The following is a 26,462-nucleotide window of genomic DNA, read 5'->3' as shown; positions in this document are numbered from 1 at the left end:
GAGCCAGTGGAGCTGCTCATGCAGGGGATTAGCTGGCTCATTGGAGGATGAGAAAGTAGGACACGTACCTGTCAGGTGACCTCCCCAGATCCAAACAGCACTTCACATGCCCAAAACAACAGATGTCCAGGATACATTGGGGCACTAGATGGATTTTTCAGATCTGGCAGCCAGAGACAAGTTTGTTGTGCCAAGTCGAGAGAGGCCAGTGTTGTTGCAGGGATAAGGAATTTACACAAACTTGGACCACAGAGAAAAACATCTTCCATCTTACAGTTATTTTACTGGTGGTTTTTAGGTCAATCTCTGGAAGAAGCGCAAGGGAAAATTTAAATGTTTCAGCCAATTTGATCTCAGAAACATCCATGTAATCCAGGTCCCTCAAGGCATATAAGTCCACCACAACTCTGCCAAATGGGAGAGCTGTTGGTAAGCACAGCTCAGGCCTGCCCCAGGCATAACTGGCCCTGTGCCCCCATTTGGGTTCCCCCTGGCTTTGTGCTGGCTCCCCGTGCTGCCCAGTAGCCTCAGCCCCTCCTGACACCTGTGCTGGTGCTGCTGGAGCCAGGAGCCGCCAGTGCCAGGTAAGCCTGGCCAGCTGCACCTGCAAAGGGCACCCAAACCCCTGTGCTGCAGCGGTGTCCCGCTCTCATCCCAGAGGGCCACAAGCCCCAGAGCAGGCAGCGATGGAAGGCAGAGCAGAAACCCGCCCGCTCGGCGGCAATGTCACAGCATCTCCTGCTGAGGGTCCCACTGGGCGCTGGTGGCCCTTGCCCCGTGACAAGGGGTGAGCCCCCTGCTACGGGCTGGCTGTGGCAGCGACATGTGGTCCATGCATATCCCTTGCAAAACGCTTCCAGCCTTCTGGAGGCGGACGGAGGAATCTCGGATCCAGCTCCCCGGAGGCCTGGCCCGGAACCCGCCCGGTGCGGCGCGGTCGGGACGGATCCCCCTGTGTGGGTCAGGGGAGCTCGGGCCATGGAGCAGCCCCGGCTGGAGCGGGGCCCGGCCCCTCCCCGCCTGCCCGTGCTGCCTGTCGGTGCCGGCTGCCGGAGCGGCCCCAGCCCCGGGAGGAGCCGCCCCTGAGCCCGGCCCCTTCCGGCGGCGCCGCCCGGCCGGCGCGGGGCGGCTCCGTTTGACCGGGAGCTGTGGGCCCGGTGCCGCTGCGGGTCCCGGCTCGGCGTGACCCGGTTCGGGGTGAGCCGGCGATGGCAGTGCCCGAGGCGGTACCGGGCCGGCAGCGGGCCCTGGCCGCCGGCTCGCCCGTGGACTACATGAGCATCACCAGCTTCCCGCGGCTGCCCGAGGAGGAGCCGAGCGGCGCGGCCGAGAGCGGCCTCCGCGCCCGCAAGGAGGAGGACGCGTTCCTGGGCGAGCAGGACACGGGTGAGGGGCGGCAGCAGAGCCCGCCCGCGGCCCCCGGCACCCCCGGCCCTCGGCCCCGCGCCCGGAGCGGCGCTCCCCGGCTCCCGCCGTCCCTGCGCCCCGACCCCGCCTTCACCCCGAGGGACGGAAGGCGGCCAGAGATGCGGGGACTCGGCACAGAGCTCCCAGGGCAGCCTGGAATGTGCTCTCCCACAGCCTGCTCGGCCTTCCGGCCTGGACCACTTGTGCATGGCCTTCTTGCATGCTCCTTGAGCGGCTCTCCACCTGGGATGCTCCTTGAGCATCTCCCCACCCTGGGGTGCTCCTTGCACATCCCTCAGCTCGGGATGCTTCATCCCTCCGGTGCTCAGCTGGAATAAAGTCAGGTGATCGTTTGATCTGTGAGAAAATCCTCTGCCTATTTTTAACTGATTGCTTCCTCCTCCATAGTTGAGAGAAATGCTGTTTCTCCCCCGTGTCGTGTTTCTTCTGGCGGTGTTGCCCTTCCCCCTGGGGCTGGTTCCCGGTCCCGGTGCCTGTCAGCCCCAAGCCCGTGTTTGCACAGCCCCAGGCTCCCCTTGTCCTGTGCCCTGTCCCACCATGCCCACGGGTGAAGCTCCCATTGCCCATTCCCACCCTGTGCTCTCCCGACCATCGAGGCAAAGCCGCTGCCTGCACAGTGTGGAAGCAGCTCTCTCCTGGCAGCACGAGGCCTTTTGTCACACAGACAGAATCTGGTGCAGTTTTGGCAGTGCCAATGCCTGCAGGTGGGGTGGCTGGAGAAGAGAGCTGCTGCTCTCCTGACACTTGTTGCAGGAGCACCTGCAGAGCTCACCAGCAGCTCCAGTCTCTGCTGTCTCCTCTGCAGCAGCTCCAGACCTGAGGTGGCCCTGGTTCTCCAGAGCATTGGCTCCCACATAAAGCCACGAGTCCTTCATGGCCCCACAGAAGCCAAGTGGGATTTGGTGGCTTCTTTTTCAAAGCGTGCACATTGGTGTTGGGATGGGCAGCTGTGCATTGGCTATGCAGGCTGCTTCTGATCCCAAGTAACCCCTTCCAGCTGCTCCCATCCCCACACCACAGCTCTGCTGTCCCTGTGCAACACCAGTGGTCACACAGACTAAAAATAGGATGTCTGTGGCAGAGAATGGAGGTGCTGCATGGTGGGAGGGCTGTGGTCTGCCCTCTTCTACAGTTGCTTTCTAGGTATTCGTGTCCCCCTCATGCTGGGCTGGCCTGTCACCAGAGCAGAGGGATGGTGTCCTGGAGTCCTGCTCACTCCTCACTGTTTCCCTGCAGGTAGGACTGGGGCCTCACTCGTGTGTGCCAGGGGCTGTATGTGACATTGTGACATCCCACCCCAATGGCAGCCCCTGCCAGGCCGGTTCTGGCCCCCACTGAGGCCACCAGCCAGTCCTGCTGCTCAGTCCAGCTCACTTGGACCAGAAAAGCCCATGAGGGGCTCAGTGTGTGCTCAGATGCTCAGGCTGCAAAAGCTGAGCCTTTCCCAGTCCCACTCCTAAACCACCACAGCACAAATGAGATTAAATTCCCTCTGAGGGGATTTCCTGGCTGTGGGAGTTTACTCCTGGTTGTAGCATCACTGAAATTAAAACTCCTTCTGTCCCTGGCCTCAGGAGAGCTGCAGCCAGGTCAGGTTAATGCCTGGCTGGGCTGGCAGTGCCCAGGGTGGTACCCAGCACCTGCCAGAGCAGACAGGCAGGCAGTTAATGGGGGATGTGGGCTTTCCTGCTCGCTCCCCTCTCCTTTTCCAAGCCCAGGAAACATCTGTATGGAGGGACAAGCTTCTCATCTTGTCTTTTCCACTTGGTGCCTCTTCTTCCACTATGGATGCACAGAGTACTGCAGCCCCTGAAAAAAATTCCTCCAGGAGCCCTGGATGATGCCCTGAGCTGCTTGGTCCCCTTCAGAGCCCATGGGGGATGGGCACAACCTCACAGCTGCCCCAGCAGCTCCATGTGCCTGGCAGCACCGGGACAGGCAGGGCATCCTCAGCCGGTGGCCTCCCAGCACAAGGGCAGCAGCTGACACTCACAAACATTCAAGGCATCTTTCAGAGCAAAAAAGAGACTTTTTCATCCTGCTGAGGCCCAGCAAACTCCTGCCCCACTGCTTTGCCATCTTGAAGCTGGGTGTCCAGTGTGTGGCTTCATTTCACAGTGGGCCTCATCTGCCAGAGGAAGCAAGGAATTAAAGCAGAGTCCTTCCTGCAGAGGAGTCAGTGGATGTTCCAGGGCCTCCGGTTTGCAGGTTTGCTCCTCCCTGCCCTCGCTTCCCTAGAGGGATTTTCTCTTCCCAGGCCAAATGTTTCGCTTTACCTCTGTTTTGCTCAGGTGCTTTAGCTCAATCACAGCTCCAAGTTAAGCTGCTGCATCTTTTCCCATATCTTTAATTTCCTCTTCTTCAGTCCTTCTGCATTTCAAAGACCTGTTTGCTGTGTTAAGAACCCCTCCAAATGGAGCATAAGAGTGGGCCTGTCACTAAAGGCTGATGAATAGACTGAAACGGAGTAAAAATTCAAGGGTTTCTTGTCTCTCTTAATCTCCAGGGAAGTCAGTTTGGAATAACCAGAGCTAAAGAAAGGGATCAGTAGAATGACTCAAAGCAGTATCTGAGCCAGAAAGGCTCCTTATGGCTGGGATCAATAGGGAAGGTGATAGCCGTGCTGGAAGGGGCTCAGTGTAATGTTAGCGCTGGATAAACACTGCAATAAGAGCCCCAAGTTGCTCAATAACTCACACCTGTTTTCTCCCTGTTGCCCACAAAGACCCAGACTCCTTCCTGAAGTCCGCGCGCCTGCAGCGCCTGCCCTCGTCCTCCTCGGAGATGGGGAGCCAGGACGTGTCCCCTCTGCAGGAGACCAGCAAGGACCCCTTCTCAGGAGACTGCAGCTGCCGCCAGGACGGGCTCACCGTCATCATCACCGCCTGCCTGACCTTTGCCACGGGCGTCACCGTGGCCCTCATCATGCAGATCTATTTTGGGGACCCCCAGGTAAGACAAAACTGTGGCTTTACGGTTGGGCTTTGGCTCCAAAGATGGGAGAGCTCTCTGACTTTCCTCCTGGTCACAAGTTCAGCAAGGGAAGTACTGGGGAGCCATGGCTGGTGTCAGTGAGGCCCCAGATGCTCAGTCTCCCCCTGTTTCCACCCCAAATTGGCTTGAAAGGCGTTTCCTGCACCTGGAGGTTGTGCTTGGAGAGCCGAGCCAGACTCAGAGCTTGCCCCATGGCCAGGTGTGGGGGGCTGTGTCAGGCAGGTTTGGGGGTCCTGCTGTGGGGGAACAGAAAACCCCACTGCTGTGACTGCAGCTGTGGTTTGAACCAGATGGGAGTGCTTTCAGAAAATAATCCTTAGTTAAACAGTAGGCATCTTGTCCACGTGGACAGAGTTTTATGGATTATGGGCATACATGCCCAGATTCACCTCTGGAAGATTCATCCAGGACTAAGCAGGGCAATAGCTGAAAACAGAGGTGAACCTCCTGCTAATCTGTCCCATGGCCCAGTGCTAGATTGCACAGCCAAGGCAATATGGCCACAGGATTGGATCCTCCTGCAGAACCTCTGCCAGGGTCACAGTCAGCCAGGAGTCACCATCATCATCTCCACATGTAGCCATGGCCCTTCTTTCTTTTCATGTCCCCAGGCCAGCCTGGCTCTTGTTGAGATGCTGCAATTTGTGCCATAGGGACAAAATCAACTCTCTAAAATATGGCACTGTCACTCGTGCGCCATGGTTGGGGCAGGAACAGATGAGAGGCAGGATGGTAGCAAAGGCAAAGAAGGCTTTATTCAAAAGAACCGTGGGGTTTTTATAGAGTGGTATGATAGATTCTATTCTATTGGCTAACTGACAGAAACGTCTTTCTCATACACTATCCTTGAGAGGAAGAGAAAAATAAAGTAGAAAAACAGCACCTGCAAATTGTTTATAGTCAACAGGTTATAGCATCTTTCCAGCTCCCTAAAATTTCCAAGCTGCTGTGAGAAATGCTTGCCATTTCTCTCTCTCTGTCCCATGGCATCCACAATGGCACTGCATTAGCACAGCTCTGGCACAAGGATGAGAACACGCTGTGGTCCTGGGGCCCTGCTGCATTCTTTACAGCTGTATCCCCATTCCTGGTGACTGCCTGGCTGCAGCACAGGGACAGCTCTGGGCTGGTGAGGGGCAGAGGGAGACGTGGCCCCAGCCTGGCACACAAAGTGTGGAAAGCTGTCTGAACCGGTGGCCGTGGCTGCCAGGCATGTGCCAAGGGATGCACGGTGCCCAGTGGCATAGTTGGATCAGCCCCAGGCCTCAGGTGGCACACGGGTGGGTTTGCACAGAGGGGGGCAGGAGCAGCAGTGCCCGGCAGGAGCAGCAGTGCCCGGCAGCAGTGCCCAGCAGCAGCAGCAGTGCCCGGCAGCAGCAGCAGTGCCAGCTGTGCCCTCTGTCCCGCAGCTGTTCCACCGCGGTGCCGTGGTGACGGACGCGGCGCGCTGCACGGCGCTGGGCACACACGTGCTGGCCCGGCACGGCTCCTCGGTGGACGCCGCCATCGCCTCGGCCCTGTGCGCCGGCATCGTCAACCCCCACAGCTCGGGGCTGGGAGGGTAAGTGTGGGGCACTCCCCCTCTGCTCCTGGCTTTGGCTGTCCCCAAGGGAGGGGCTTCATGGAATCCCAGAATTGTTTGGGTTGGAGAGGCCTTAAAGCCAATCCAGTGCTGCCCCCTGCCATGGGCAGGGACACCTCCCACTCTCCCAGGGTGCTCCAAGCCCCGTCCAGCCTGGCCTTGGGCACTGCCCGGGATGAGGCAGCCTGCACCGGTGCCTGTTTCCCTACCTCCTCCTCAGACAGAGGAATATTTCTTCCAAATACCTGATGTAAACCTGCTCTCTGTCAGTGTAAAGCCATTCCCCCTTGTTATGTCACCATCTGCGCTTGTAAAAAGTCCCTCTGCAGCTGAGAAATGCCTCCATGGCAGTGCCAGGCTCAGGGTGTGGTGCCAGGGCTCTGACATCAGGCAGTGGATGTGTCCACGTCTGTCACGGTGACCCTTCTGTGCTCCATGCTGTCTGCACAGGACAGAAGCCCCAGGCAGGGAATTGTTTCTGCTGAAGTGGTTGCAGGGAGCACCCGAGCCCCAGGCTGGAGAGGGCTGGTGAGGGGCAGAGGGAGACATGGCCCCCAGGCAGGGGAGCTGTGCCAGCAGCTACAAACAGCCTGGGCTCAGCCCCAGTGCTTTCAGAGCCCGAGCTCTGCCTTCCCCAAGCTCTGCTCCTGGGGCCAAGGTCTGAGCCCAGCTCCAGGAGGCTGCCAGGGAGGGGTGTCCTTCTCCAGCCCTCATTCCCAGGGTGGCATCCAGGTGAGCCTGCTGCTCCTGGCTCTGCAGGAGGGCTCAGCAGCCTTGTATAAACCCAAGCCACCTGATCACTGCTCCAGCTGCACCACCCATTGCTGCTGTAAGCAAACACCGTCTTTTGTTGCAAAACCGCTCAGATTAGAAAGAAAATCCCAGATGGTCCCAGCCTGGCGGTGGAACAGAGCCATGGCTCCATGACCAGGCAGGCAGGGACTGCTCCAGCCTCACCAGGCTCAGCACAGGGCTGCCTGCGTCCCACACCAACCCCGCCTTGGCTGTCCTGGTGTGTGCCCTAGGCAAGGCCAGCAGCATTCGCTGCTGCCAGGCCACCTGGTGGCCCTGCTGGGGCGGGTGGCCTGGCACAGCGCCCCTTGTGTCACCGGCCGTGCCCTCGGTGCCCCCGAGCAGTGCGGCCGTGCCGCGCCCTGAGCCCGTCTCGCTGCAGGGGCGGGGTGATGCTGCTCCACGACATCCGCAAGAACAGGAGCTGGGTGATCGACTTCCGTGAGGTGGCTCCGCTGGGCATCCCGCTGGAACGGGACCTGCAGCAGGACACCAAGGTGAGAACCTGTCCCGCAGCCATTGTCTCCAATCCAACTCTCCTCCCTCCAACTTGCGGGCTGAGGGGCAGATGCCCAGCAAAGCTGCAAGAGGTCTCTCTCATCATGGGAGATCCTGGGCCCTGCAGACATAAGGAATCTAGGGAAAAACTTCTTTATCAGCCTCGGAATGCCTGCAGAGGTTGGGGAATAAAGAGGTGCATCTCTGTGGCACCAGGGTGCTGGGAGGACTAGAGCCCCAGGAAGGAGCATAAGCCCAGGTTGTTCTGCTGAGTTCTCTCTCCTGACCAAACTGGGTTGAGAACAAGATTGAATTTGCCTCTCTCCTTCCAAAACCTTTTATTCCATAGTAAAGTGTGTTGCTACAGACTCTTCCCGTCAACTAACTATGCAGATAATTCCAAAGTAAACATGATTTGCACCTCCCCCTGCAATTGGGGTTCATGTCCCATGTCCTCATGGAAAGGAGACTACTCTCTTCCTTTTTGTCCTTCCTGTTTTACAGCCAGGTCTGCTCGTAGGGGTGCCAGGCATGATCCTAGGAATGCACCAGGCACACCAGTTACATGGCAGGTAAGACATGAGGCTGGCACAGGCTGTGCCTTGGGGTCCCTGTGGGAAGCTGGGAGCACATGAGCCCTTGCCATCAGACCATGTTCTCTGCCACCAGTCAAAACCATCAGCAAAGAGGTACTTAGAGGCTTGTGTTGAAAGAGATGATTATTTTTTTGCTATTTCTTGTACAAAAGAAAAAATTCTGCAAAGTGAACTGTTGGCTAAGAAGATGTACAGTGAATGTTCTGTTAGAGCTGCATCACATGGCCCTGAATGTCTGTGCATTTTCATTGTCTCTTGAGCTGCACCCTAAGAGGTGTGCCTGTCCTTGGTGCTCTGTTGGGATACAGAGGGATCTGAATTACTTGCTCACCACCAGAGCCTGGCTTGAGCTCTTGCTGCTGGCACAGCCCTTCCCCATTCATGCACTGCCATTCCTCTCTGGGGCACATCCTGGAGCACTGACATGATCCTGTTAAGGAGAAACACTGAAATCTCAGTGCTCCTTTTGGCCACTGCTAGTCCCACAGCCTGATGTCCCAGGAGCCCCTGAGTGCAGAGCCAAGCCCTGTGCCAGCTCCCCAGCACCCTGCCCCACTGCACCCCACAGCCTGGTGTCCCAGGAGCCCTGCCTGCAGAGCCAAGCCCTGTGCCAGCCCCCCTGCCCCACTGCAGGCCCCCAGGGCCCGTTTCTCCTTGTCCTCTCTCCCTTGGCAGGCTCCCCTGGTCCGAGCTGCTGGGCCTCACGGCCGATGTTGCCCAGAATGGCTTTAATGTCACACATGACCTGGGTGAGTACCTGATGGGCAGCTCAGGGCAGCGCACTGTGCAAGGCAGCTGGGCATGCAGGGGGTTAGTCATGGGAAATCAGGGCTTTGTGGATGTGGAGATTGGATGCTGTTGGGAGCTGAGCAATGTGTGATCCACAGTCTGCCAGGGACAGCGTGGTAGTGGCTAAACAGGAGCCCTTTGCCATGGCTGGGCAGAGCCAGGGCAGACAAACCACACTGGGCAGTGCCCAGGGCCAGGCAGGGAAGGGTTCTGGGGTTTCTTTGGGTTTCTTTCCCAGTTCCCAAGGACCAGTGGTCCAGCTCCCCTCTAGTTTTGCAATAGGGCCAGAGGCAGCAGCAGGTTTCCAACATCCCCATCAGGTGCACAGTGACTGCAGGTCCTTTGTGCCTTCCTGACCCCTGCTGTCTCTGGATGTCCTTCCCCTTCTCACTGCAGCCAGAGCCCTGAGTGAGCTGAAGGAGCTGAACCTCTCGGAGCGATTCCAGGAGCTGTTCCTGCCCGGGGGGCAGCCCCTGCTGCCCGGGATGTTCGTGCGGCGCCTGGACCTGGCGGCCGTGCTGCAGCTGCTGGGGGCACAAGGGGTGGCAACCTTCTACAGCGGGAACTTGACCCAGGAGATGGTCTCTGAGGTGAGCCAGGACTGCCCCTGGCACCTGCCAGCCTGGGGCTGCCACCTGCTTAAGGTGACAAACTAGAGACAAGCCAAGTGCCAGCACAATGATGGGGACAGATGCCTCCTTTTCCTTTCCTGTCCCTGCAGTGGTGGCAGTACTGACACACAGGCCATTCCCACAGTCTACAGAAGTGAAACCTCCATTTCCTCTATAACCAGGACAGTCTGGGAGGAAAACAAAAATAATTTTGGGCTCTGTTCACTTGGGTGACAAAGCCTTTTCCCCCAGGACAAGAAGCTGTTGAGAAATAAATTGCTGTGGTTAATGGGACTGTAGGATACAGACTTCAGGAAGATGGTTTAAAAAAAACCCTGAGTCTTGTGAGCAGAGGATTAGAAAGGTTTGGTCCCACTTGGAGTTGCCCTAGTTTAACTCCTGTTAGAGGTGCTCTGCAAAAAATATCAGAACAGACAAAGTAATTCTGGTGAAAAAAGTCCCCAACAAACCATAGCAACTTTTATATCTGTGTGGCTGCACTAGGGGTAGTTGGAGCACCATTTTATTGTGCCACCATGGCTCAAGTGGTGCTCCTTCAATAGCTCATCAAGAATCTGGAATGTGTTCATTCCACTCAAGCCTCAGACATCTGTGGGCTCTGTGTTTGGAAATCTACAGTTCGCCTGAACTACAGCAGAGGTGAAGGATGAGAGCAGGAGGAGTCCCAGGCTTGTGAGCATCTCCACAGCTAAACCCTGCTTTGTCACTGTGTTTCCCTGACCTGGGGGCTGCCACAGGGAAGCACAAATTCCCTCTGGAGGAGCAAGGCCCAGGGTTGCCACATCAAAGATCCTGACAAGCTCTGGGATCCAGTGCACAATTCCAGCTTTGGCTGCAGAGCAAAGTGCTGCCTTCACAAAGTGGTTATTGTTCCAGCACAGGGGGGGCATCCATCTGGTGCAATCAACAGCTCCAAAACACCCACTCTTTGCTTCCAGGCACAGGTGCAAAACAGTGCTCTCTTGGGAATTTGGGATGTCTGCAGAGTGTGGCTGACTGGGGCTTCTTCCCCTTTCTCTGCTCCTGGTGCCCCATTCCCACTGGCTGGGTCTGGGGAGCCAGGTCCTGGCTCAGCACAGCCCTGGGTTCCAACCAGCCTTTTCTCTGGGAAGGAAACAGGGATCCCAAGTAGGAGAGACAGCTTTAGCAGCTTTGGGGTTGCTTGACATTCTGGCCCCACAGCATGCCCTGCATTAGCTGTCCTGCTCCAGTGATTCATTCAGTTTGGCCAGGGGAGTTTTCCTGCCAAGGGAGCCAGCTGGGTTAGAGATCAGAGCATGCAGGCATCCCAACAATCCCACCTTCTCCCTGAGAGCATTGTCCAGACACTCCTGGAGCTTTGGTAGCCTTGGGGCCATGCCCATCCCCTGATACCCTCTGATAGTCCTCCCTCATGTCCATCCTGACTCAGCCACAGAAGACCTGCAGTGGAGAGGATGGCCCATCTTTCCTGTGCCAGCCCTGGTACATTGGACCTCTGACAGGAATCTTACAGGAAGACCAAGGCTACAGCAGACCCACTGTCAGATGAAATAATTTCAGATAGGGTGAGAACAGTGATTTTTTTAGTTGATATTTCTAGTGATGGCCACCTGCTACACCCAGCTCTTTGTCTCCTGGCCCCACAATCCTGGCAGTATTCAGTGCCCTTTAACACACTCCTGTTTGCCAGCCAGGGCAGGGAGGCTGCAGGACAGGGCCAATCCCCACCCTCCTGGGCAGACAGAGTGCCCTGGGAGCACCCTTGGGGTGGGTGAGCTTTAGGAGGGGAGTGCAGGGCACCCTGCCACGCTGAACGGTGAGCCAGGTGCCAGGGCTGTGAGAGCACAGATTTCCAGGGTACCTGAGGAGCCTGGCCCCTGCTCAGGGATCTCAGTGGGGTGTTTGAGGCGAGGGTGTGATGCACACAGAGCCTTGGCCCAGGCTGCTCTGCTCTGCTCTCGTGCAGGTCCACAGCCACGGAGGAGTCCTGGTGGAGGAGGATTTCAGCAATTACAGTGTCACTGTGGAGGAGCCTGTGCACACAACCTATCGAGGTACACCCTCACCCTGCAGCCAGGCAGCTCCAGGGGAAGCTTTTCTTCACCTTGCAAGGGGTGGCAACAGCAATGAGCAAGAGTTGAAGTCAAAGCTGAAATGCTGAAGTGTCTGTAGAAAGGCTTCCAGACAGTTTCCTGCTATTTCCTGCTGGCACTGATGCATCATGGGTGGCTCAGGAGATTTTCAGTACTTTGAAATGTTTTTTCCCTTGGAAGTTTAAAGATGCAACATGGTAATATCTTCATGCAACATCTCAATAGAAGCTGGACCTACAGCTGAAGACAGTTCCCAAAGGGGAAAAAGCTAACTTTATGTAAGAAGTTTCTAAAATGTCAATATTTTCTAGCAGTCCCTGTATTTACCCTCCTTATAGCTGTAATGTTGCAAATTTTTTAGGTAGCCTTTCAGTATGTAAAAGAGGTTTATAAAAAAATGAGGGAAAGTGACTTTTAGCATGGGCAGGGAGTGACAGGACAAGGGGAATGATTTCAGACTGAAGAGATTTAGAATAGATGTTAGGAAGCACCCTCTCCCTGTGAGGGAGGTGAAGCCCTGGCACAGGGCCCAGAGAAGCTGTGGCTGCCCCTGGATCCCTGGCAGTGCCCAAGGCCAGGCTGGATGGGGCTTGGAGCAACCTGGGATAGTGAAAGGTGTCCCTGCCCAGGGCAGGGGGTGGCACTGGATGGGCTTTAAGGTCCCTTCCCACCCAAACCATTCTGGTTTTTTACAATTCCATCTCCATTCCTCCATACTGCAGTCTGGAAACCAATGGCCAACCAAGGAGAACTGAATTTCAGAAGTAAAAAAGCATCCCTGTTTGGGCTTCCTTCATGAAGAAAGAGAAAGATACAACAGGGATGTTCTGGGAAACCCTTCTCAAATCATGTTGCTCTCTATGATTTCCCCTTGAATCAGAAGGGTTTCCCTGTCCTCATGGATGAGTGTCTGACAAAAGCAGCTTCATTCCTCTTCTCTTCCCTCCACAGGGCACCTGGTTTTCACCCCCCCACCTCCACATGCAGGTCCTGCACTGATCTCAGCACTGAACATCCTCGAGGGCTTTAACATCACAAGGCAAGGATCCAGAGGGAATATCTTGCACTGGATGGTGGAGGTAAGAGGAGGTTCAACATTTGGCTGAATTGCTTGTGCTGCTAGCGAATGATTTATTTATTTTGTGGTTGTACAAAAATGTTTGTATGTTATTCCCAGAGGAGAGTGAGCAAATAGACTGCTAAGGTGTAAAACTGAACAGTGCTGCTGTCTCAGAGGCTGAGCTGGAGGATCTTACCTGCTTAGGAAGAGCTTTTTCAGAACAAATGGTGGCTTTGTCCATTCTTGTATGCAGTCATGTCTGCAGAATGACCCCACAGCACCTGAGAGTGGTCCCATCAAGTTCCTCCACCTCTGAGCTCCAGTGGTCCTGGCCACTGCAGAGCACCTGAGGGCACTGCAAGGTGTGCTGCAGGAAAAGCCTCTGCACGGTGATGACAAGGAAAACCTACCCAACACTTCACATTTTAAAAAAAGTTTACATTTTTGCCCACCTCCTGATCGCTGAGGTCCAGAATTTTGCCAGTATTTAGGATTCTCCTGCCAAAACCTTGCAGCTTTCCAGGAGGCTGAGCAAGTGTTCTGTCTCCTGCTCTGTAAGCAGAGTTGTGATCTTAGATGTTCCACAGATGCACAGATGTGGTTTATGACTTGGGAATTTACAGATCCACAGCTGGGCTTTATCAGCTGGGAATTTTAGTTGAGGATTTAACTGCACCCTTGTAGCAGACAGGACAATGTGTGCTTGGAAGTGTCTCAGCAAAAATGCAGCAGCTGGAGATGTCACACACTGTGCAGAGGCACAGGAGGTTGACTCACCTGAGTCATTTTGAGCTCTCTTCAGGAAGCTTTGGGTGAGTCTATTTCCTCTGCCAAGAGTTTCACCTGCTGGTTATCCTGGAGCAGCAGCCTCCAGCTCCAAGGCCGTCACTTCAGGAGATGTGTCACCCTGATTGCCTGGGTCCCACAGCTCAGCATGGGGCTGAGGTTCAGTGCTAGGCCAGCTTCAGGCACCCAGCCCTGGGACAGCCAGGACCAGGGTTAAGAGCTCCTCAGGCTCTGGGGTGAAAGTGCTCTGCTGTTCCATGGGGCTCTGGCCTGGCCTCCAAGCCCTTGTCCCCCTGACACAGGGTGGTCAGGACCCTGCTCGATGGGAATGCTGCCTGCTCCAGAGCTCTGCCACCTTCTGCTCCCCACACAGCTGGTACCCAAGGAGAGGGTGTTGCTGTGTGGCATATTCCAGAGCAGCAGCCACATCTCTCTGCAGGGGAATGGGCTGTTCTGGACGCTGGAATGACCATGGCCCAACCTGCAAGCTGAATGCTGAGTGTGTTTCTGCTCAGCCTTTCTCTCTCAGGGCTGGCTTGGCTGAGGAGCAGCTCTTTCTCTCCTCCTGGCTCTGCCCTGGCTATGCAGTGGTCCCAGGGCTGGATAAATCCTGTCATTTGAAATTGCATCTTCCCATCTCCAATGAACTGGCTCAGGCAGGATTCTGAATGTCTGAGAAACCGGATCTTTTCCTCCTTTTGCACCATCATTCCCTGGTGTGTGCTGGGACTGATGCTTTCTTTGAAGCCCTTTGGATGGTTTACAGCCAGGAGCTGGGCAGCAGCTGGAGAGCAGAGCAGCTCATTTCTGCTCAGCACTGGTGCTGGGCCAGCAGAGCTGGGGTCCAGAGGCAGCACGAGCCCAGCACCTCTGTCCCATTGGGATTCAGTCTGGTCCCTGCTGTTGTGGTGGCCATTCAGGAATGGAAAGAGAAGGTAAATGGCATCCTGGAGACCCTGTGTGCCAGCTGGCAGTGAGGCTGAACCACTGAGCTGGACATCAGCTCCTGCCAGGGATGTTGCACTTGTGGCTTGCTATTGCCAGAGGGCAGGGTTAGAGGAGATATAGGGAAGAAATTCTTCCCTGTGAGAATGGTGAGCTGCTGGCAGAGGTTGCCCAGAGGAGCTGTGGCTACCACATCCCTCATAGCACTCAAGACCAGGCTGGAGAAACATGGGAAGGTGTCCCTGCCCATGGCAGGGGGATGGAATGTGGTGAGCTTTAAGGTCCTTTCCAACTCCAGCCATTCTGTGATTCTGTGGTTGTACAAATACTGCTGGATTCACTTGGCTCCTCCAGCACAGTTTGCCATGCTGGACTGAGGCTCCTTGGTTCCCATACCCACATGTGACAGCCCTTGCTCTGAGGTATTCCCAGAACCCAGACTTCTGGTTATTTTTCTTCATAAGCTTTAGCCAACACACCAGGACACCAGATACCTCTTCTGGTTTGGAGTATTAGAAGCTGTATTTCCAGGGTCACATAAATGTTTTTCCTTTCCTTTCCTCTCTTCCTTTTCTCCTTTCTTTCCTTTCTTTCTCTAGACACTAAAAATAGCCCTGAGTCTGGCAAGCAACCTGGGAGACCCATCTGGTGACGTGTCTGTCACTCACACAGCAGAAGGCATGGTGAGGTATGTCTGAGGAGGACAGGCAGGTGAAGTTGCAGGATGTGTGGGTTGGATATCGTTCCTGGCTGTGCTGTGCCCTGAGCTTTCTCTCCCTGTGTTTTATGAAGGAAAGGTCAGACCTGAGTGTCCTCCCAGGGCTCATTCTTTCACAAGGATCACAGCTGAGCACAGGCACGGGGCTCTGGGGATGGGTCACAGGATGTGCCCACTCAGAGGTTTCCTGGAGCCAGCTTGAGCTTGAGGGTTCCTCCCACTTTGCCACAACTCCGAACATTCCCTTTGAGTGGGTCAGACAGACAGACAGCCATCCCTGTGGACATGGCCACACGTGCCGCTGCTGCCTCTCCTGGCCCTCTGTGGGGCTGGGGGCCTTGCAGAACAGCCAGCTGTGCAGGAGAGGCCAGGCCTGGGCTTTGAGCACAGCTTCCACCTTTCCACCTCAGAGCCAGGCTGAGCCATGGCTGCTGTTTGGGCTGACTTGTCTTCCTGCTGGAGACTGCCATTCAGCTGGGGTTGTCACCTTGGCAATCGAGGATGGCTTTACTCCTGCTGAGGGCAGACAGGGGCAGACAGAGCCTTTGGGGACTCATGGCAGACTGAGTGCCTCTCTGTGCAGACTGAGCCACCCTGTCACCCCTTCCTACCTCGGGGTGATCCAAACCAGCCCCCTGTGCTTGTGCAGCCCCTCGGGACCCCCAGCCCCAGCTGTGTGAGACACCAGGACACATCCAGCTCCCCAGGCTCACAGCTTGCTTTCCTCTCTCCCTCCTCCTCGCTGAAGTAAATCAGAAGCCAATTCCCTGCGCCAGCTGATCAATGACTCCCAGTCCTTCCTGTCTATGCCTGCTTCCCCCCCGGAGAGCGAAACCGCTGCCAGCCAGGTCCTGGTCATGGGCCCTGATGATTTCATCGTCGCCGTGGTCAGGTAAAGGATGGGCCTCTTCCTGCTCTGCAGCTGGGGTGGGAGCAGACCTGCATCAGCCAGGTAAAGGATGGGCCTCTTCCCTCTCTACAGCTCAGGTGGGAGCAGGGAAGAGGGAGGGTGGGAGCAGACCTGCATCAGCCAGGTAAAGGATGGGCCTCTTCCTCCTCTGCAGCTCAGGTGAGAGCAGGGAGGAGGAGTAGGCTCAGCAGGACAGGGTGGGAGCAGGCCTGGATCAGCCAGGCTGCTCTGTCCCAGTCAGTCCTGCAGCAGAGCAATGGGAGAGTGGGGCTGAGATGTGCGGGCTGGTGCTGCTGCTCTGCCCTGGGCAGCCTTAGAGCCCTCTGGCAATGGAACTGCAGTGGCTGGACCTGCTCCCTGGGGAGAGGGGTGGCAAATGTGGGACTGATGGAGGCAGATCCATCTCAGCAGGGGGAATCCTCAAACACAGGGAGGGACAGACTGCTGTGGCATACATGTGTCCTGCTCCCAAGTGCATTGGTCTCTCCTCAATCTCAGCAGCCCTAGAGAGCCATCAAAGAATCTCTGTCAAGACAAGGTGGGACAGAAAATTGGAGCCCGGAAAACCTCGAGGTGGACAAAAATCTCTGGAGTGATTTTGATTTTGATGAAATTTCCCATGTTTCTTTTCAGTTCTTTGAATCGTCCCTTTGGCAGTGGAATAGTAACACCCTCTGGAATCCTCCTGAACAGCCAGATGTTGGACTTCTCCTGGCAAAATCAAACAATGAACCACTCCATTCCCAGGCCGGTAATGAATGGCATGACAAATTCTTTATTTACCTTTTCTTTTTCCAGTATTATTCTCATCTTCACAACAGGGGAACTATTTAATGCCTTATTAATAATAGAGATAACAGCCTGTGGAAAGCTGCTATTTGTCATTACATGAGCCACTGAAAGTGGAAAACAGAGGGCTCCATGTCCATAAGTTATTATTACAATGCAGAATTATCAAACTACACTGTTACCTACTTTCCCTGCAGCCCAGATGTACTTTAAGTAACAATGTGGACTTGTATTAATCAGTTTCTTCATGAATTGTTGCCCTTCAGGTTAAAAAGTAACAAGTAGCAGAAAAAAAATATCTTCAGGTCTTGGAAAGAAACAAATGCAGACCTGTGCTGGTGGCTTCCAGGGCTGCCTTGTGCATTGTAAAACCCTTTTCTTTGGAGAGGGTGAGCTCCACGTCCCTTCTGTGGGAGAGTTGGCTTGTTGACATTTTTGGTGCAACTTTTCCTCACCTGCAGCCCAACGTGGCTCAGCCCGGGAGGCGGCCGCGCTCCTTCCTGCTGCCCACCATCGTCAGGCCCTCGCAGGGGATGTGTGGCACCTACCTGAGCCTGGCAGCCAACCACGGCGACAGAGCCCTCAGCGGCATCGTGCAGGTCGGTGCCCTGTCCTCCTGGGCAGCTCTCGCTCAGGGCTGGGGAGGGTCCCCCCTCTCCCTTCCTGACTGGGTCAGAACTGGTGGCCACAGGTTACTGGTTCAAACTTTGGTGTCACCTATTGTAACACAGCTCTTGGCTGTCTTATCTCAATCAACTATCACATCAGGGATCACGTCGGGGTCACCACTACTGTAACCATACTGTTATATTATTTCTAGAGTCCATACCTTCTGGCTAGTTTTCTCACATGCAGCTCTTTTCAGCAGTGTAGTTCCTTGTAGCTTCATCAGGGCTCCTCCAAGGCCCTCAACCCACCCCCTTTTTGTCAAGTAGCCTTCATGAGCCACAGCTGCTGCCCAACTAAGGACTTCACAGCTGTAGCTCATTTAGAATAGCTAGGACTGGGGCAAGGCCACTTATACAGTGCATAGATATTACAGGGATTCCTACTACAGTCACCAGTTCCACATTTGGATAATTTCAAATCTCTAAGGGTTACCAGTTTACTGTTCTTGTACCTTTCCTGGTGGCACCACTCATAAGTGTAGAGGAGAAGCACTTTGGCAAAATCTATAATTCTAATGCCTGCTCAAAACTCATCTTAAGGATGATTAGGAAAAAAAGGAGTATTTTTTTTATTCAGCAAATTGCATTTTTTTATTCAGCAAATTGCAGGAAACTGGCAGCCCTTTAACTCTTTTCCACATGAAAAGCTCGTTTTAGGGCATTCCCAACTGAATTCTTCCAGCTCAACACTGAGTATAAATTGGGCAGTTCCTCGTAATTTATGATTTGTAAGGAGGTGAAGGGCTTGCCAATAGCTTGATTGCTTGTACAGTGGTAATAATGGATTGCTGAAAAGAAAAACCTGAGAAGGGCTCCCAGTTTCCTTACCTTTTGGAAAGCATTCTTCAGAGCAAAACAAAGCCAAGAACTGCTTGCTAGTACTTTGTTTGGAGAAGTCACATGCTGAGCTTTTGGCTGTAACAAACACTCCTTTAGAGCTTACATCATGTTCCAGACACACAACTCTGCTGCTTTAGCAGGAGCTGTGTGACAAAAAGCCCATGCTATCCTGAAAATGTCCTGCTTTACAAACAACAGGATACAGGCCACATTCCAAGGACCTGTTAGTGTGTGCACAGCCCTGCAGCAGTTCATGCAGTTCAGTAAATGGTCCAAAATCTCCTTTGCCTGCTGCATGTGCAGATGCTGGAGCCACCAATTTTGGGGGATGTTCAGGAAATTGGCTTCTCCTATTCTCATAGCTTTTTTTATTACTGAGGATAATTTATTCTCTTGCAGGTTTTGGTAAATGTTTTAACGCTTAACAAGAATCTGAGTGAAAGTTTGTCACTTGGTCGGCTTCACCCCCAGCTTCAGTCCAACACCTTGCAGGTTGACAGTGAGTATGGACACTGGGTGGGACACAAATGGGCACAAATCCAGCAAGTTTAGGAAAAGAGCAGGATTTCCCTAGCACAGTGCAATGCAAGCACCACAGGTCACCATGTTCTAGGGTCCTCAGGGGTGAGGAGGGTTTTGGGGAACACAAAAATCAGAATTCAACATCTTCAAAGCTTGGGGCCTTTGCTGAGCCATGTCCCTTCCCTCTTGTCCTGGAAATGCTTCCTGACCCCTCTGGCACCACCTCTCCAAGCTCTTGCAGGTGCTTCTCCCCAACCCTTCCTCTGTCCAGCTCATCTCCTGGCAGTGGCCTTGTCCTGTCCTTCAGTCCTTCTGGAGATCAGATGCCATGGACAATATCCAACTCAGCAAGACTGCAGCCTCAACTTCACCCAGACATGGGCTCAAAGCTTCCTGCACTTTATTCCACTGACATAAATTATTTCCTTCACTTTTCAGTCCATGTCCCTTAATTCCAGCAGCTGGGAAGAAGGCAAGGCTCATGGAAAGGGCTGAAAACACAGCATCAGTGCTGGCACTCTGCTGTCTGTACTGTCAGCTCTTGTCCTTGTTACTGTCAGTCTTGGTCTATTTGGTGCTTTTCACACTGCCCCAGACTTCACCAGAGCCAACCATAAGTGAAATTTGGTTCTCATTCCACACCAAATAGCCAAAGTTTCTGGGCTTTTCCCATTTCAGAGGAAAATCTAAATAGGATCTGTCCTGTGGTGTGCCCTGCAGACTTGGAAGTTAAAATGGAATTAAATCTGAAATCCACAAGGTCCTAATTTGTGAGTTGGGACATTGTGAAGGAGCAGCAGGCAGGTTCCCCCACTGCAGGGAGGAGAACAGACCTTTGCATCAGGGGCAACACTGGTTTCAGTTACCAACTTTCTTTTCAAATCCCTGCAGGTGAGTTTCCTGAAGAAGATATTGCATTTCTTGTGGCCAGGGGCCATCAGGTGGATAAAGTCCCAGTGGTGTCCCTGGTGCATGGGGCCAGGAGAACCAACAGTTTCATCATTGGCCTGAAGGACCCCAGGAGTGCAGATGCTGCTGGAGTCACAATCTTGTAGCAGCTCCCAGGGCAGTGGGCTGTGGCAAGGCTGACACACAACCCTGTGATGTGCATGTTCTGCAGTGGCCCCTTCCCCAGCCCCCACACTGCTGGGAAGGTGTTCTGCACTCCCCAGAGGAGCCAGCAGCAGCAACATTCAGCTCTCTTTTTATTTTTCAGTCCTTGGGCCTGGTTACAGGAGTGGCAGGAACACTTTTCTTTTGACAGTCTTGCTAATAGTTCAGTCTTTCCAAAGCTCAGTTCTAGCCAGCATCTTACTTTTAGGGGTCAGGAACATGACCAAGGGAAAAAACAGCTGCTGTTATTATTGATGGTGATTATCCTCATCTCCCTGTCTTTCCCAAGCTCCTTCTTTGCTTCCAGTGCAAGCCAGTAATTAATAGAGCCTGGTGGAATGTTTGTAGGTGCCTGCAGCTGGAATATTGGGGAGTGCTCTAATGCTCCATCTGGGCCAGCTGATTTTTGCCAACGTGCAGCGTCCCAGGGAAGTTCCTGTACCCACATCACTACCTACCTTGAATTCTGGCAGTAAATATTTTGAATCCGGTTGCTGCACAGACTCACTGGCAGTCTGATTTTGTAACCAGAGCAAACGTTTTCACCACCTCTAACAACTTCTTCCTCTAACAACTTGTGCACTCCCCAGTAGTTTTCTTACAGAGGTTTAACCTCCTCACTGGTGAATTTCAGATTAATGGTAGCAGGTTTAACTTTCTTAGACACTTTTTGGAGATATTTTAGCAGTACTCCACAGTGAAAAACCACAGATCACAGACTGAAGACCACATGTAGAGCATTTAGGTGGGTTCAGAGCTTTTCTTCCACTGCATTATCTCAATCTGTTCCAAAAGCCTGGGTCACTCCTACAGAGAGGCTTGGGAATTTCTGCTGGCTGAATGAATGGCTGTACCTTAGCTCTCTGTTTTAGTCCTAGTGAATCTATTGGAAAAGCTGAAGAGAGTGAGAGGAAAAGTAGAAACCAAACCAAACACTACTGAGATAATTTTCTGTCCACAGCATGTAGTGAAAATAAAAGAATGCTCTTGCATTTTGTGTCTGAAATTGAGAAGGGAAGAATACCCCAGCTGACATCTGTACCAGGTCATTCAGCCCACATTTGGACATTTCCTGTTCTTTTTGCTGGCTAGTTAGAGACACTTGGCACTGAAAAATCCAGAGATTGATAATTTTCTGCAGTCTAAAATGTCATGTTTTCCTTCATGGTGCAAATGCACCCATGGCCACTGTACATATTATATATGTATGTCTGCTTATGGTTGTGTTGCTCTTTGATTTGGTGATGACACCACTCACCCTGTGGCTCCCTGTCTGTGCCACCTCTGGCACTGGAGGGCATGGGCTGGTTTTGGGGAGGTTGGGGCCACAGGGCAGATGATTGGACTGGATAATTGGACTGATTGTTCCTGGGCTGTGGCTCCAGAACAGCCCAGTGCAGCACGTTGGGCTGTGTGGGAACAGAGGTGTTTCCATGCTCTGCTGGAGGGCAGCCACCCCTGAGGGGAACAGAGCAGCTCCCACTGACAGCAGCATCAGCATTTCCTGATCCAAGTGCATCCATGCCCTCAGCTGGGACAGGGGAAGCACAATGTTCTATCTGTGACGTGCTCTGTGCCACCAAGAAGAGACTTTCTTCACCACAGGGACACCAAATCTATTTATTTCTTTCTCTGTCATCAGCACTGGAGTTGGTCACTGACCAAGGATGGAGAGATGTAAATGTGTCTTGGAGCAGAGCTCTTCAGGCTCTGTGGGAAGGCAAGGAGGCAGTTCTGTGGGTTGAACCTCTCTGGAGATGGTCTGGGGTTTTCTGCTCTGTCCCAGCCCTGATCTATCCCTTGGGCATGGAGGTTCTCTATGAGCAGCTGCAAAATATGTGATTGAGTCATTGTCAGTGGAGAACTTTGCATGAAATGTCACAAAACACTTTGAAAGATTAAATTCCTCCTTATTAACTGAATTCACCAACTTCTGATGCTGGATACCGTGTGTATGTTTGGGAGTAAAAGACTTTGGTCTTGATTCAAAAGAGCACTCCTATGTCCCAAATTACAATTTCACAGCAATTATCCAGAATCTTAAAATAAAGCATGTTCTGAAGTGTTCTGCTCAATCATGGCCTGCATTGCAAAAAAAGAGAAAATTGAAAATAATTGGAAGATGAGACCTACGCCCCTAGGTTTTAGCTAAGAGAAGTAAAGGTATTCCAAATAATTTCCTTTTTTTTTTCTGTTTAAAAGCAACATCAGTATAGCACAGATATATCCAACATGGACACCTTTAATTTGCTAATTGGCCCAGTGTCTCCAGTATTTTGAGCCCATCTGTTGTGAACTGATGAATTTAACATCTAATGAATTTAAGATCTGATAAATTTAACATGAGGGACCAAGAAATACCTGGTGTTTGCCTTGGTACAGCTGAGATGGGCACAGTGAAATAAAGGGCTGTATTGCAGAGATGTGTGTGTGTGCAGAGTACCTGTGCTGATTTCAGCCTGGCCCTTGTGGGCATCTGACAGCTCTGAAGCAGAATTTGTCCTGAAACTTTGTCATGGAAGTGTCAGTGAGGAGCTCAGAACACAAAATATAAAAGGCCTGGGGAAAACAAAGATGTTTATAAAAGGAACAAAATAAACACAAACAAAGCAAATAAATTTTTAAAAGATGCCTTTACTAAACGTGACAAATTATGATCTGGAATGTGGCCGGCTTGTTTCTGCCCAGGTTTGCAGTGCTCCCCGTCAGTGTGTGCTGCTTTCACACAAGGATGAGCTGGAGCCAGGCTCTGCCATGGAGCTGCAGCAGTTTATTCTTGTTTTTCCCTCTCGAGCACAGGTGACAAACTGCCCTCTGGCCTTGGGCGCTGCTGCTCACCTGGGCACAGCCCGAGGGGAGAGCAGGAGCCAGCCCTGCCCTCCTGCAGCAGGGTGAGGGTGAGGGTGAGGATGAGGATGAGGATGCTCTGGCCTTTGGGCTGTGCCCTCCTGTTCCCTCAGTGTCCCACGTGTGCCCAGGCACGGAGCAGGGCCAGAGCCAGTCCTGCTCCGGGCGGGGCAGGGATGCTGGGCTGGGATGCTGGGCTGGGACGCTGGAAGGGATGCTGGGCTGGGATGCTGGAAGGGATGCTGGAAGGGATGCTGGAAGGGATGCTGGGCAGGGATGCTGGAAGGGATGCTGGGCTGGGATGCTGGGCTGGGATGCTGGGCAGGGATGCTGGGCAGGGATGCTGGGCTGGGATGCTGGGCTGCCTGGGGCACCCGCAGTGCCCAGTCCGTGCTGCCGTGGCCGGGCACAGGCCGAGGCAGCCCCGGGCACGGCTGAGGGCAGCCCTGGGCACCGCTGCTCTGCCCACCCTGCAGCAGCTCCGGCAGCGCGTCCTGCCCGAGCCCGGGGCACTGCCGGGGCAGGGCGGGCACAGAGCAGCCGCTGCTGGGCCAGCAGCTCCGGGTGCCCATCCCAGGAGCGATGAGCGCCGTCCTGCAGCTCTGCAGTGTCACCTGAGGGGTCCCTCAGCTGGGGCAGCAAGTCTGGAAGTGCCACCGAGTGCGATCCAGCTGGGTCACCTCCTGGGTACCCGCTGGAGACTTTGCCCAGACCATCTCCGAGCCCCCTCCCACTGCTGCCCGGCCCGGCAGCGCTGCTCCGGGCACACAGGGGAGTCAGGCTCGGCAAACACCCTGCGAGCAAACCTGCATCGCTTCTATCAACATCCAAACCACGCACGGGTTGGTAAAGATTTTGCAAAGAATCAGACGGAGCAGGAAGAGCTCCTGTAGCCCCCAGGCGTTTCCAGTGGCTTTGGAAAGCTCTTCCATGGCTAAGTGATGGAAAGTGGCCCCCAGGCAGGGAAAGTGTGGAAAACGCCAATCACTTGTTTTTAAAATTTTAAAAGTTTAGTAGTAATAAAATAGTTATAAAAATAGTAATACAATTAGAGTAATAATAATTTGGACAATTTGAATTAGGACAATATGAGACAATAGGGACAAAGAGTTACAGACATCTGGGTACCTTTTCTGGGCAGCAGTAGCCCAAAAAAGGACACCCCTTAACAAAGGATTAACCCTTAAAAGCAACAGCCTGTTGCATATTCATACACCTCATACATGATGCATAAATTCCATTCAAACACAGGATTCTGTCTGGTCAGTGTCAGCTTCTTCCTCTGAATCCTGACAGCACCTTCAAGGCGGGAAAAAGTTCGTTTCTTCTGATAAGAAGGCAATAAATTCTTTTTCTCCGAAAGATTTAGGTGTCCTGTGGCTGCTATCTCACTGCAAGTCTTTTCTTTAAAAAAAGTATCCTACATAGCATCGTTTCTATTTTAAAATTTTTTATAACCTAAAACTACATTTAACGCATTACTTAAGAGAATTAACACAGCATTACGTTCTAACACAACACATAAAATATTCACTTTAATATTTGCAAAAAGCCAATCATAAAATTGGCATTTTTCACAGAAAGGAAAGCTGTGCCAGGCAGAGCTGGTTTCAGAGGGGCAGGCACCTGAACTGAAGCCCACTTGTGTGGAGGGCAGGTGGAGGAGGAGCAGCAAGGCCCTGACACGTGCTGCCCTCAGAGGGCTCAGCAGTGTCACAGCACTCTGAGGTGCAGATTGTCCTGGCAGGCTGGCCCTGGCTGCCTGTGGGGAGCATCCTGTGTTACAACAGCTCCTGGGCAGCCACGACCTTCACCCAGCAGGAGAGCTCCTGGCCCAAGCAGGACTCCCCAGCCAGCAGGTGCCACCTTTCAATGTCCTCGGAGCACAGGGGGAGAGATGAACTCCTGTGCAGCCCTGCCCCACCTGTGCCCAGCTGCCCACCTCTCTTTCTCACCACACTCACAGTTTAACAAAACACCAGATCCAAAGTGAGAGTGACTGCAGTGCAACACATCTCCTTCCTTCTCTCCAAGTGAGCATTGTACCAGTGTTAGAGGGGAAGTTATCTTGTTCAAGTCATTTTTCGGTGTAATACCTGTCATTTGAAAACACTGCCACATGAAAATGAGTGTGAATAAACCTACAATTTTGATTGTCATGATATCAAATGCCTTTGTGTTCTGTTGTGGACAATGAGGCAGTTAAACACCTGTCTCTGCTGCAGGGAGCCCTCCATCCCTGCAGGAGCTCTGGTCTCATTCTGTGTCATTGTTTTGCAGCAAAGCTTCAGCATCCCAAACAAACTGAGGGTCTGCTCCTGGATGAGTTCCACAAACAGAATGACAAAAAAATTACGGAATTGTTTGGATTGGAGGGGACCTCAGAGACTATCCAGTTCCAGCCCCTGGGCAGGGACACCTTCCACTATCCCAGGCTGCTCCAGGCCCTGTCCAGCCTGGCCTTGGGCACTGCCAGGGATGGGGCACAGCTGCTCCTGTGTTGTTTGTGCTGTGCAGGACCTGGGCAGACCCAGGAACACCAAGGCTGTGTAGTGAGCTCAGCCTGCAGCACACAGGGATGTGATGTGGCACGTCTGGAGCTGCCCTGTGTTTCTTCCCTCTTGCCCCTCCACATCCCATTGTCCCTTTGTCCCTCTGCCAATGGGTGCCAAGGCCACCTGGGGGTCCTTCAACTGCTGGTGTCCAGCAGAGATGCCTCAAAAAGGTCTTTAGTTGTGTCCTGTCACCCTGGTGTCCCTTCAGCTCCCCTTTCCTTTTGCTTCCTTACCCTTGTGACAAGGCTATTCTAAGAGATTTGGGGTTAACTTTAATTATGTGGAGACTGAAGCAGTTCTGCTCTTTCCCAGCAGTGAGCAGAAGCACCAGAGGCCATGGGAAGCAGCGTGCTCTGAGAGTGAGGTGGATGTGAGAGGGCTTGTCTGCAAACTCCTTTTGTGATTAGGCACAGGGGAGTTGTCCCTGTGGGATCCCTCAATCCATCCCAGAGCAGAAAGTCACAGCACTTGGATGGCTTGAGAAGATCTTGGTGGGACCCCTCAGTATCGTGCTTCCAAGTTTTGGAAAATAGCATTTGGCTTGCTCTTGTTTCCTGAGGGATTTTGAGACGTGCCTGGTACTAATGTGCATAATACAGATAAAACCAACCAAGCCAAGAATCTGAGGGACAATCTGGCACAAGAACAGCAACAGTGGGAAGTTCTGGAAGTTTTTTGGAAGCAGTGCTCTTGATGTCTCTCTGTTGAGGTTGATTTTTGGGGAAGATGAGAATGGATAAGGAAGTTCAGTGCAGATGGTTTAAGAAGAGTCTCACGAAACAAGGAAAACATGAAGTCACTTGGGAAAGAAAGGTTAATTCTTGGAACTAAAGAAATTTCCACTCAGTTTCCCTGTGTTTCCAGCCAGTCCCAGCACCCAGGAGCAGAGCTAGGCAAGGCCTGGGAATATCCCCACGAAGACAAATGGAAACTCCAGGGATGATCAGATGAATGAATGTTCCTCTCTGGGGCTGATGCCCATCTCCTCGCACCTGGCATCCCTCAGGGGCCTTGCCCCTGTCTCAGCACACTGCAGAGGGGCTGGAATTGCTCCCCAGGGACTGTGGAAGGCACAGAAAGGCAGGAGCAGAGCAGTGAGGGATTCCTCGGCCATGCACAGCCAGGGAGGGGCACTGTGCCCACAGCTCTGGCACACCTGCAGAGGCTCCACGTCAGTCCTGTGCTCACCACGACATTAATTCTTGTTTTGGTGGGCTTGGTGGAATGCAGTTATATGTGAATTCATAAAAAGTGTTTTTTCTCTATGTTGCAAGCAATAATGCCCAATGAGATGTGGGTTTGTTGTACTTAAAAGGTTTTACA

The 26,462-nt window shown here is 53.2% G+C and overlaps 1 protein-coding gene across 1 annotated transcript; it reads left to right on the top strand.

Moving 5' to 3' along the window:
- Positions 1-1,208: 1,208 nt before the first annotated feature.
- GGT7 (gamma-glutamyltransferase 7) lies at positions 1,209-22,181 on the top strand. Its single transcript, XM_058814671.1, has 15 exons — positions 1,209-1,386; positions 4,154-4,380; positions 5,832-5,983; positions 7,179-7,293; positions 7,799-7,866; positions 8,566-8,639; positions 9,076-9,269; positions 11,260-11,347; positions 12,338-12,465; positions 14,777-14,865; positions 15,644-15,787; positions 16,439-16,556; positions 17,056-17,193; positions 18,502-18,601; positions 19,516-22,181. Exons 1-15 carry the CDS (start codon positions 1,209-1,211, stop codon positions 19,677-19,679), a joined length of 1,977 nt encoding a protein of 658 aa, XP_058670654.1. The 3' UTR covers positions 19,680-22,181.
- Positions 22,182-26,462: the final 4,281 nt, after the last annotated feature.

The sequence above is a fragment of the Ammospiza caudacuta genome, chromosome 15 (assembly GCF_027887145.1).
Source record: "Ammospiza caudacuta isolate bAmmCau1 chromosome 15, bAmmCau1.pri, whole genome shotgun sequence".
Classification (NCBI taxonomy): Eukaryota; Metazoa; Chordata; class Aves; order Passeriformes; family Passerellidae; genus Ammospiza; species Ammospiza caudacuta.
Note: the sequence above shows the minus strand (reverse complement) of the source record. Positions and strands in the feature narration are given on the sequence as shown.